We start from the raw sequence: 12,869 nt of genomic DNA, 5'->3' as shown, positions 1-12,869 counted from the left end.
TTCACATCTCTTCTTTGTATCAGTCTTCACATACCACCATATGTTGCTGAGCCAGTTATAGTATTGTCCTGGTTATAATGCTGACAAAGATGATTCCACCTGTGCACATGTAGTGAGTATTATTAGGACCCCAGAAAGAGGATGAATAGTTAGAAGGACAAGAATCTTGTAAGAGCTGGTGACAAATAGTCAGTACTAAAATGCTGATGAAATCCATTATCAGGGCTTCGACAGAAGTACCAATAGCAAACATACCTGCTAAAAATAAAAATAGTCTCTCATAATTTAGTATGCTGAGTTTTGCTAATTTTCTTCTTGATCTGCATTTTGGCACAGAGGTAGCATTCTCATCTCTGGTTATTCCAGAGGCTTTAAAAATTTAATAGCTGATACTTCAACTAAGTGTGTTGTATTATGGGAGGTGGTGACAGATGAGAAGTTAAACTGAATTATTTCTGTTTGTGGGATCTTGCTCAGCAATTTGGCTGCCATGTTCTATAATGCAGTGTTGGCTGCATTTTTGTTTTGAATTTGAATTTTTGCTTGTAAAGTGCTTTGAGACATTTTGATGTTATGAAGGGTGCTCAGAAATGCTTTCTTGTTTTCCAAAGCCGCAGCAGTCATCTTCAGTGCAGCAAGGAGGAATAGGGCAGCCCCCAGGACAGGGAATGGGTTCTGCACCCACAGCAGATCCAGAGAAACGAAAACTCATCCAGCAACAACTGGTTCTGCTCTTACATGCACACAAATGCCAGCGTCGGGAGCAAGCCAATGGGGAGGTGCGACCCTGTAACTTGCCACACTGCCGAACCATGAAGAATGTTCTGAATCATATGACCCACTGTCAAGCTGGCAAATCCTGTCAGGGTGAGTATGAACTGAATTAGTGTTGTGAAGAGTTGCATGAGATTTCCTGTTTGCTTCTAAATAATTTGAAACATAGTCCCCCAATTTCTTTGCCATTGTTTAATTCCCCAGTTTCTTAAACTCAGCAAATGAGACTATTGTTTGACTGAGGGATTCACATTTACTGAATAATTACAGTTCCCTGGTGGGTAAGTTGTTGGAGGCCATTCTAAGAGTTAAGATTTACATGCAGTTTGGAGAGACACGGACTGATTAGTGATTGTCAGCATGACTTTTATGCTTGGGAAATTTTGTCTTACAAACTTGATCAAGTTTTTTGAGGATGTGACCAAAAGGATAGATGAAGGCAACGTGGTAGACGTCTGCATGGATTTTCGTAAAGCCTTGGACAAGGTTCTGCATGGTAGACTGGTTAGTAAAGTTAGATCATGTTGGATTGAAGGAGAGCCTGCCAATTGAATACAAAATTGGCTTGACGGTCGGAGACAGAGGGTGATGATAGATGGTTGTTTTTTTTTGGACTGGAGGCCTCTGACCAGTGGTGTTCCGCAAGGATCGATGCTAGGTCCACTGTTGTTTGTCAGTTACATAAATGATTTGGAGGCACGTTTAGTAAGTTTGCGGATAACGCCAAAATTGGTGATATAGTGGACAGCGAAGAAGGTTATCTAAGGGTCCAAAGGTATCTTGATCAATTGGGCCTTTGGGCTGAGGAGTGGCAGGTGCGATTTTAATTTGAAAAAATGTGACGTATTGAATTTTGGTAAGACAAACAAGGGCAGGACTTGTACACTTAATGGTAGGGGCCTGGGTTGTGGTGTTGAACAGAGAGACCTGTGGGTTGAGGTACACAGTTCTTTGAAATTTGCGTCACAGGTAGACAGGGTGCTTAAGAAGGCATTCGGTATGCTTGCCTTCATTGCTCAGACCATTGAATATTGTCCATTGACATTGGGATGTCATGTTGTGGTTGTACAGGATGTTGGTGAGGCCACTTTTGGAGTACTGTGTGCAGTTCTGGTCGCCCTGCTACAGGAAGGATATTATTAAATTAGAATGGTTTCAGAAAAGATACAAGGATGTTGCCAGGACTCAAGGGCATAAGTTATAAGGAGAGGCTGTATAGGCTGAAACTTATTTCTGTGGAGTGTAGGAGGTTGAGAGGTTTATAAAATCGTGAGGGGCATGAATAAGGTGAATAGCAGAAGTCTTTTCCCTAAGGTAGGGGAGTTCAAAACTAGAGGGTGTATTTTTAATGTGAGAGGAGAAAGAATTAAGAGACCTGAGGGGCACCTTTTTCACTCCCGGGGTGGTTCGTATGTGGAATGAACTGCTGAGGAAATGGTAGATGCAGGTACGGTTACAACATTTAAAAGACATTTGGACAAGTATAGGAAAAGTTTAGAACGATATTGGCCAAATGCAGGCAAGTGGCATTAGTTTGGTTTGGGAAACATGGTTGGCATGAGCGAGTTGGACCGAAGGGTCTGTTTCCATGCTGTATGACTCAAGGGAATTTCTGTCAGATTTCTCCTGTTGACATGTGATGGATGTTTTGTGTTTATGGGAGGCTCCAGGATCAGGTTTATTATGAATATGTTTCTTTTTAACAGTTAACCTGTGTTACATCCTGCCAATACCAGCCTAATTTACATTTAACTCTATGATAATTTGGGTTGGTATGAAAATTATAGTTAGACTCTTGAGTTTCTTTTTCAGCTCAGTTCTGACTTGGTTGTATTTTCTGATAGTCATATTTATTTACCTGCATTTTATTTCTGTGTTGTTGATTCCCTGCAGTTGCACACTGTGCTTCATCACGTCAGATCATCTCCCACTGGAAGAACTGCACAAGGCATGACTGTCCTGTCTGTCTCCCTCTGAAAAATGCTGGGGACAAGCGTAACCAGCAACGTAAGTCTGTGAAAAGAACGAGCCAAAATTTATAATGGAACTGTGCAGCTGTGGTTTCAAAATATGCACTTGCCATGAGTAATCATGAATTTGCTTAAGTTCTTCACAGAATATAATTTTCATGCTTTAGATTTAATCATTTTTAGTAAATAACAAAGGATAATTAAGAATAAATTTATGATTTTCATCATTTGGAGGAATGCCTTATTAAATTTGCTTCTGGGAACCTTGGTTATGAGCTATAGGGCAAGTTGATGGAAAAGAACTTTTGTATGCCATTGTGCTAAATATGCAATATAATCTTGTTCCCTTAAGGGCAAGCTTGTATTACTAAGTGATGCATGCAGTATTCTGCTAAAGTGAACCTTGTTACTTCAAGGCCAAAGTCTCAATTGTTTAGGAAATAGAGCTATCAGTTAATCTGTGAGTGGCTATTTTCTGAAGGGCCAGTGCAGATTGAAAGTATTTGTCTCTGGCTCCAGTTTAGGAGCATCCAGTCTTGTATGCTGGCTTTGTTTCCTGTTTTATATTCCACTTCTGTTTTTGTGGTCTGCATGTATGGAATTCATGTGCCACAGGTGATTTGATGTTCAGAATATGTTGTGATAGATTTAAATGTATTTCTACTCATGATGTTCCTGCTGTGATCAAAAATATTCCATTTTATGATGTGTACAGTACATGAACAGGGCTTCTGATTTATGATCCGTTTAATTGCAGTGTTATAGATTTTGAGGTATTACTGGTATTAGCGAGGACAAATTGTGGTTGTATTGGCGTTTTGTTATGAATTAAATATTTGCTTGTTTTTGTTTTGAAGTCCAGGAAACTAATATGGAGGAGGATGTGCTTGTGCAGTTTTCAAACAATTGAGATGATCTAGAGTGTGGAAGGGTAATTGGAGGCGTATATTGGAGTAAGAGCAGCTGGCTGTCAAAGTAACAGGGGAGAAATTTGGAACTATGTAAGTGGTGGAGGCTGATATTTGTGTTGGCAGTCTGGCATGGTGGTGATGTGTTGGAGGATGGTATGCTGAACATGGTAATCCAGGGAGGTAAACCTGATCGATGGTGCTGTAGAAGAAGTCTAAATGCTGCTTAGAAAGATGATGTAGCAATGTCATGGCCATGGAAACAAAATGTAGGCTATTTGTAGTAATTACAATGCTCCTATTTTAGAGATTCATTAATCACTTGCCTTAAAACATAAATGTTGGTTACCGGATCATAATCAGAAATGTAGAAATTTTTAAAAACCCCATGAGAAATACGCATATGAGGCATGGCCGGCTTGCAGGGAAAAGTGGTGAGAACAGGAAAGCTTCAATGTTTGGAGTAATTGTGGTGAGAGATTGTAGGATATAGTAAATTGAAAGGCAGTAACATGCATCAGGGTGGTTGAAGATACTATGTGGAACGAAGACTTCAGTTCTCTTCGTTTAACAAAAGGAAATTTCAGCAATACTACCTTCGACTTAAAAGCATTTGACTTACGAATAATAGATGTTTCCTACAAGTCCTGAGAAAGCTGTTGGAAATGCTGCCCGATCAGTTCAGATCTGTACTTTGGTTAGAGACTTTCAAGTACTAGCCAGTTAAAGTAAAAGGGTTAGGCAAACAGCAATTTATAAAATTCATGCATGGGATGAGGCTAGACCAGCATTTATTGCCCAGAGTACAGTTTGAAGGGCTGGAGTCACATGTAGGCCAGACAAGGTAAAGATGGCAATTCCCTTGCCTAAAGGATATTAGTGAACCCGATGGGTTTTTCCAACAATGAGCAATGGATTCATGATCATCATTAGATGATTAATCTAATTGATGATCATCATTAAACTCTTGACTCCAGATTTTTATTGAAGCCGAATTCCACCATCTGCCATAGTGGAATTCGAACCCGGGTCCCCAGGACATTATCTGGGTTAGTAGTCTGGTGACAATACCACTAGGCCACCACCTACAATTACAGTAACTACTGTGTGCTGACTTTAAATTTTTAAGTTATGGACCAAGATAACAGCTACATAAAACATCACTCGAGGAGATCCCACCCTTGTATTAGGGTTATTGTTATCCTGCCTCTCCCCAACCATTTCCTCTAATCCCAATTAATTCATTTATTAATAGAAACTTGGCTGTCTCAAGGAGAAGATGTTGGTTTTCAATTCAGTTTGATGTGTGTGTTTTTCTTTTTATCTTTGTACAGCGTTGCTAGCTGGAGCAGCTGTAGGATTAGGAAATTCGTTAGGGTCGGTAGGAGTTGGACAGCAGAACACGCCAAGTTTAAACACTACCAGTCAGATTGATCCAAGCTCTATAGAGAGAGCCTATGCAGCACTTGGACTCACGTATCAGGGTAACCAGATGCAGCCTCAACCTCAGGTGCAGAACCAGCAATCGTCTCAGGCTTCACAGGGGCACCAATCTCTGCGGCCTATGAATGCTATGGGTAGGTACACACTGCGTGCAAAATGGGTGCAGCTTAAATTTTTGGTAATCATCCACTCCAAAATAGTGGTTGCACAGGACACTTTGGGGGACAGGTTGCAGAATGAAAGTACTCTATCCCTTTTAAAAAGAACTTAATTTTTCAAAATTACTTATTTCACCATATCTTTATATTGTATCTAAAACAGTATTGGAAAAATGGCAACAGTGGGTATTAGTGTCTGCCTGTGAACTAATCAAATTGTCATCAGTGGAGGATGTTTTAGAATTCTAATAATCTTTTTGGCTTTACAGGTACCAGCCAAATGGGTGTGAATGGAAGTAATGTTGGTGTGCAAGCCCCTAACCAGCAGTCCAACTTGCTGCATGACGCTGTGCTGTTGCCATCTATGACCTCACCTAAGTAAGTCTGGATTCATTCTTGCTCTTTGGTTTAGTTTTGTTTTTCATCTGCAGTGCATCATGTAATATAAAAATGCACGCACAAATTTGGATGCCAGTGCTGTATTGACCAAAAGGTGATATGTCCTCTTTCAGTACGATCAGGCCAAAAAGTTCTGCTGCCTAACAGTGAAATGAAAATGCATGTGGTCAATATCTGTGCCTGCTCATTTAGCACAGAATGATATCACGTCTATAAGAGGAGTTCGTTAAAGGCCAAGAGATTATTCTTCTTGGTCTTGCCCATTAAAATTTCTTACAAACTGTATCACTGACACTGTCTTTTAATTCTTTCAGCCCAATGCTAAGTGATGGCACGAATGTTAGTAATCTAAATGCGGTGCCAACAGCAACACCCCCCTCCAGTACAGGCATTCGGAAATCATGGCATGAAGATGTCACTCAGGACCTACGCAATCACCTTGTTCATAAACTGTAAGTTATCGGCATATGTGAATTTGTGTATATGTGATAGAGGGCCTAGGTTTAGCCACTATAGCAGTGATTCATTCACGACAGTTGAGGATGATTGTTGATTTTTTTTGGCCTAATGTACATTTCAAAATAGGTCAGCTCTTGTGTCGTGCTTCATCAGTTTTAACTGGAAGCAAGAACTAAACTGAGTATCGGTTCTGGTGTTGAGTCACTGGACTTGAAGCGTTAACTCTGCTTTCTTTCTGCAGGTGCTGCCAGACCTGAGTTTCGCCAGCGATTTCTGTTGTTTTTTCGAGTATTGGCAGCCTCTTTGATTTGGGCAGGGTAATCGCAGCTAAGTCCAAATTCTCTGTTCACCCAATAACCATGCAAATGCGACTCCAGCAAAAGTCATATAACAATAATCAGAATCATAAGTCTGCATAATTCTTCCATTCGGGGCACTCGTAGCTTCCAACATCACCTTATCCGATACCAAAGGCAGATTTCAACTCAAGACCTGATTATACTTCAACCAACTGAGACATCAAGGGAGTCGTCACTAAAACTTTCATGCAAGTGATATGATTCAACCTTGGGAAAGTAAAAGCAATTCACAATATGTGATCCTTGGTCCTGAATTTCACAGCTTGTTGATTGAGGGTTTTTGACAAGCCATTTTTCTAAACAAGCTATTTAGGGATATTATTACACATCTCCTGGAGCAGGTGGGACTTGAACCCAGGTGTCTCGGTCCAGAGGTAGGGACAGTACCACTGTGCCACAAGATGATCCCCTTTGATTCTGAATTTTAACTGCTTGAGTATGTGACTCACCTGTGAGTTGTGCAAATGTTGCATATTTGGTTGTTAAATATGTGGATAAGTGGATGAATCATTTTACTTTGTTTGTCATCGCAATTTGTTGCATGCTAACATCCATAACATGTACTATCTAACTTTATATATTGGAAAATAACACATTTAATTCGTGCAAGCATTTCTTCACATTATGCTTATCTCCGATTGACCTGCAGCACATTTGCCCCTTCATTTGCCAAATTTCTATTATGTACCTCTGACCTAATACTTAAGTAATTTTTGCCTCCCTTAAGCTTCTAACTTTTTCCTTACCAGGACAAAGACTTCAGAATTAGAACTGTACAGTTAGATAGTCATAGAGTTATACAGCACATAAACAGACCCTTCGGTTCAACCCGTCTGTGCTGACCAGATCCTAAACTGAACTAGTCCCACTTGGCCCATATCCCTCTAACCCCTTCCTATTCTTCTACCTATCCAGATATCTTTTGAATGGTAGCTCATTCTATACTTCACTCTGTCTGGAAAAAGTTGCCCATCAGGGCCCTTGTAAATCTTCTTCCCCCTCACCTTAAACCTATGTCATCTAGTTTTGGATTCCCCTACCCTGACCTTGGCTATTCATCCTAACCATGTCCCTCATGATTCTATAAATCTTTCTGAGGTCACTCCTCAACCTCTGATACTGCAGAGGAAAAAGCCCCAGCCTATTAGGACAATAAATGAAAACAAATCAGAAGAGTGGGAAGCCTTGAGCAGCATTATAACAGACTTCTGGAAGTTATAGACTGGTGAGATGTGCAGATGCACAGTGAATTATGTTTAGGAGAGGGGTGAAGTATTGCTTGAAGAGATGTGATACAAAATAATTTTAAAGATGTGCTGATGGATTGGGATCTATATATACAAATCTCTGAAGGTGGTAGAACAAATTTAGGAAGCTATTAAAAACGATGCATGGGCTTCTTGGCTTGATCAGAGGAATAGAGTGCAAAAGCAGGGAAATTACTGCATCGGATATATGATGCAGAAACAGGGGTTTCTGAATACCAGGGGTGAGGTGCAAGTGACAGCCCTTGATATCAAGGCTGCATCTGACCAAGTGTGGCATCAAGGAGCCCTAGCAAAACTGGCATCAGGGGGCAAACTTTCTGGTGGTTGGAGTCATACCTGACATGTTGGAAGGTGGTTGTGTTTGGTGGTCAATCATCTCAGCTCCAGGACATCTCTGCAGGAGATCCTCAGGGTAGTGTCCTAGGCCCAACCATCTTCAGCTGCTTCATCAGTGACCTTCCCTCCATCATAAGGTCAGAAATGGGGATGGTCGCCGATGATTGCACAATGTTCAGCACCATTCGTGTCTCCTCAGATACCAAGCAATCCATGCTCACATGCACCAAGATCTGGACAATATCCAGGCTTGGGCTGGCAAGTGATTTTCACGCCACACAAATGCCAGGCTATGACCATCACCAATAAGAGACAATCTAACCACCGTCCCTTGACATTCAGTGGTGTTACCATCACTGAATCCCCCACTCTCAACATCCTGGGGGTTACTATTGACCAGAAACTCAACTTGACTCACCACATTAACACTGGCTATAAGAGCAGGCCAGAAGCTAGGAATACTGTGGCGAGTATCTCACCACCTGACTCCTCAAAGCCTGAAAACTATCTACAAGGCACAAATCAGGACCAAGATGGAATACTCCCCACTTGCCTGGATGAGTGCAACCCCAACAACACTCAAAAAGCTTGACACCATCCAGGACAAAGCAACCCACTTGATTGGCACTAAATCCACAAGCATTCACTCCTTCCATCACCGATGCTCAGCAGCAGCAGTGTGTACTATCTACAAGATGCACTGCAGATATTCACCAAAGATCCTCAGTCAGTACCTTCCAAACCCACGACCGCTTAAATCTAGAAAGACAAGGGCATCAGACATATGGGAACACCACCACCTCCAAGTCACTCACCATCCTGACTTGGAAATATATCACCGTTCCTTCACAATCGCTGGGTTAAAATCCTGAAATTCCCTTCCTAATGGCATTGTTGGTCAACCCACAGCAGGAGGACTGCTGTGGTTCAAGAAGGCAGCTCACCACCACCACCTCAAGGGCAACTAGGGATAGGCAAGAAATGCTGACCAGCCAGCCATGTCCACGTCCCACAAATGAATAGAAAAAAAAAGGCCATTTGTCTCAGTGAGACCATGTTGGTTTTTATGCTTCAATCAAGGTTCACCTCAACTTTTACTGCAGAGATAGTAGGAACTGCTGATGCTGGAGAATCTCAGACAACAAGGTGTAGAGCTGGATGAACACAGCAGGCCAAGCAGCATCAGAGGAGCAGGAAAGCTGACGTTTTGGGTCTAGACCCTTCTTCAGAAATGGGGGAGGGGAAGGGGATTCTGAAATAAATAGGGAGGGGGGCGGAGGCGGGTGGAAGATGGATAAAAGAGCAAGTAGGTGGAGAGGAGGCGGGATTGTAGCCAGTAAAGGTAAGTGTAGGTGGGGAGTTAGGGAGGGGATAGGTCGGTTCAGGGAGGATGGACAGGTCAAGGAGGTGGGATGAGGCCAGTAGGTAGGAGATGGGGGTGGGGCTTTAGGTGGGAGGACAGGTTAGGGAGGCGGGTACGAGCTGGGCTGGTTTTGGGATGTGGTCGGGGGAGGGGAGATTTTGAAGCTTGTGAAGTCCACATTGATACTATTGGGCTGCAGGGTTCCCAAGCGGAATATGAGGTGCTGTTCCTGCAACCTTCGGGTGGCATCGTTGTGGCACTGCAGGATGGACATGGCATCCAAGGAGTGGGAGGGGGAGTTGAAATGGTTTGTGACTGGGAGGTGCAGTTGTTTGGTGCGAACTGAGCATAGGTGTTCCGCAAAGCGGTCCCCGAGCCTCCGCTTGGTTTCCCTGATGTAGAGGAGGCCACATCTGGAACAGCGGTTACAGTATACCACATTAGCAGATGTGCAGGTGAACATCTGTTTGATTTCCCCGATGTAGAGGCCAGGTGCCAACTCTCTGACACCACCTCCTACCGCCTCCTTGATCATGACCCCGCCCCCGACCACCAAAACATCATCTCCCAAACCATCCACAACCTCAACACCTCAGGTGACCTCCCACCCACAACCTCCAAACTCATCGTTCCCCAACCCCGCACCGCCCGTTTCTATCTCCTTCCCAAAATCCACAAACCCGACTGCCCTGGTCGACACATTGTCTCCGCCTGCTCCTGCCCCACCGAACTCATCTCCACTTAGCTTGACTCCATTTTCTCCCCCTTGGTCCAGGAACTCCCCACCTACATCCGTGACGCCATCCACATCCTCACCCTCCACCTCCTCCAAAACTTCCGATTCCCTGGTCCCCAAAACCTCATCTTTACCATGGACATCCAATCCCTATACACTTGCATTCCCCATGCAGATGGCCTAAAGGCCCTCTGCTTCTTCCTGTCCTGCAGGCCCGACCAGTCCCCCTCCGCTAACACCCTTATCCGCTTAGCTGAACTCGTCCTCGCCCTTAACAACTTCTCCTTCCATTCCTCCCACTTCCTACAGACAAAGGGGGTACCTGCATGAGCCCAAGCTATGCCTGCCTCTTTGTAGGATATGTGGAACAATCCCTCTTCCAAAGCTACACTTGCCCTATCTCCCACCTTTTCTTCCGTTACATCGATGACTGTATCGGCGCCGCCTCGTGCTCCCACGAGGAGCTCGAACAGTTCATCCACTTCACTAACACCTTCCACCCCGACCTTAAGTTCACCTGGACCATCTCCGATGCATCTCTCTCCTTCCTGGGCCTCTCTGTTTCCATCTCTGGCACCCACCTAGAAACCGATATCCATTTCAAGCCTACCGACTCCCACAGCTACTTCAGAGGACACTTCCTCTCTCCCACCTTCCTGCAGAAATGCCATCCCCTATTCCCAATTCCTTCGCCTCCGCCACATTTGCTCCCGAGATGAGGCATTCCACTCCCGGACATCCCACATGTCCTCGTTTTTCAAGGACTGCAACTTCCCTTCCACAGTGGTCAAAAACACCCTCGACCATGTCTCTCGCATTTCCTGCAACTCATCCCTCACACCCCCTCCCCGCAATAATAACCAGAACAGGATCCCCCTCGTCCTCCCGTACCACCCCACCAACCTCCGGATCCAACACATCATCCTCCGACACTTCCGCCATCTGCAATCTGACCCCACTACCAAAGACGTTTTTCCTTTCCCACCCTTATCTGCTTTCCGGAGGGACCACTCTCTCCGTGACGCCCTTGTCCGCTCCACACTCCCCACCACCCCCAGCATTTTTCCCTGCAACGGCAGGAAGTGCTACACCTGCCCCTACACCTCCCCCCTCACCCCTATCCCAGGCCCTAAGAAGACCTTCCACATCAAACAGATGTTCACCTGCACATCTGCTAATGTAGTATACTGTATCCACTGTTCCCAATGTGGCCTCCTCTACATCGGGGAAACCAAGCGGAGGCTTGGGGACCGCTTTGCGGAACATCTACGCTTGGTTCGCACCAAACAACTGCACCTCCCAGTCTCAAACCATTTCAACTCCCCCTCATGTCCATCCTGGGCATCCTACAGTGCCACAACGATGCCACCCGAAGGTTGCAGGAACAGCATCTCATATTTCGCTTGGGAACCCTGCAGCCCAATAGTATCAATGTGGATTTCACAAGCTTCAAAATCTCCCCTTCCCCGACCACATCCCAAAACCAGCCCAGCTCGTACCCGCCTCCCTAACCTGTCCTCCCACCTCAAGCCCCACCCCATCTCCTACCTACTGGCCCCATCCCGCCTCCTTGACCTGTCTGTCCTCCCTGGACCGACCTATCCCCTCCCTAACTCCCCACCTACACTCACCTTTACTGGCTGCAACTGGGCCTCCTTGACCTGTTTGTCTCCCTTCCACCTATCTTCTCCTTTATCCATCTTCTATCCGCCTCCCCCTTACTCCCTATTTATTTCAGAATCCCCTTCCCCCTCCCCCATTTCTGAAGAAGGGTCTAGACCTGAAATGTCAGCTTTCCTGCTCCTCTGATGCTGCTTGGCCTGCTGTGTTCATCCAGCTCTACACCTTGTCTCTCTTCGTCTCAACTTTCCTCATCTAAATCTTATATTACAGCCATCTATTCTCTTTCGCTCAGTTACCGTTTATTTTTGTCTAGCATTATTTTAAATCATTCTGTAATTTGCTTCGCTGCATGCTGTAGATGCAAGTTCCACATTCTCCCCAATCGTTGAGTTTTGAACTTTCTTCTGAATTCCGTATTGAATATGTTGACTATCTTGGATTTAGTGGCCTGTACTACCGGTAAGAAGGCAGTGTAAGTTGTCAGGGTCGCCAGCGACCAGTGGCCCAGTAAGGTGCATGGTGGCAGCCAGTGGTCAGACCATGTGGAGGCTCCCTGTGCTGGTCTGCTGGAGAGAGACTGATGTTTATCTTTTTAACTTGTATCTCTGACCTACGATGTAGTCTTTTTTTCCTTCATTTCTCTATTCTGTAACTAAGGATTCTACTTAGGTAAGCTGTGTGTTGGTGACATGGTTACACTATTAGCAATCTGTAACCAAAGAAGCTGTACTTAGGTACCTTACTACCGAAGATGTGATGCTGTAACATAACATAAGAGATAGGAGCAGTTAGTAGACCATCTGGCCAGTTGAGCCTGCTCCACCATTCAGTAAGATCATGGCTGTTCTTTTTGACGACTCGGCTCCACTTGCCTGCTTGTTCACCATAACCCTTAATTCCTTTACTGTTTAAAAATCTAGCTATCTTTCCCATAACATTCAACGAGGTAACCCCAACTGCTTCACTGGGCAGAGAATTCCACAGATTCATAACCCTTAGGGTGAAGAAGTTCCTCCTCCACTCAGTCCTAAATCTGCTACCAATTATTTTGAGGCTCTGCCCGCTAGTTCTAG

General features: G+C 44.4%; 1 protein-coding gene across 1 annotated transcript in view; it reads left to right on the top strand.

Moving 5' to 3' along the window:
• Window positions 1-12,869, top strand: part of LOC109934587 (histone acetyltransferase p300-like) — a 119,105-nt gene that overhangs the window by 48,521 nt on the left and 57,715 nt on the right. Inside the window, exons 4-8 of the mRNA XM_020533311.2 lie at window positions 612-867; window positions 2,668-2,781; window positions 4,987-5,229; window positions 5,523-5,631; window positions 5,967-6,104. Of these exons, the coding sequence (XP_020388900.2) occupies window positions 612-867; window positions 2,668-2,781; window positions 4,987-5,229; window positions 5,523-5,631; window positions 5,967-6,104 (860 nt within the window). The remainder of the gene's footprint in view (window positions 1-611; window positions 868-2,667; window positions 2,782-4,986; window positions 5,230-5,522; window positions 5,632-5,966; window positions 6,105-12,869) is intronic.

The sequence above is a fragment of the Rhincodon typus genome, chromosome 37, assembly GCF_021869965.1.
Source record: "Rhincodon typus isolate 14 chromosome 37, sRhiTyp1.1, whole genome shotgun sequence".
Classification (NCBI taxonomy): domain Eukaryota; kingdom Metazoa; phylum Chordata; class Chondrichthyes; order Orectolobiformes; family Rhincodontidae; genus Rhincodon; species Rhincodon typus.
Note: the sequence above shows the minus strand (reverse complement) of the source record. Positions and strands in the feature narration are given on the sequence as shown.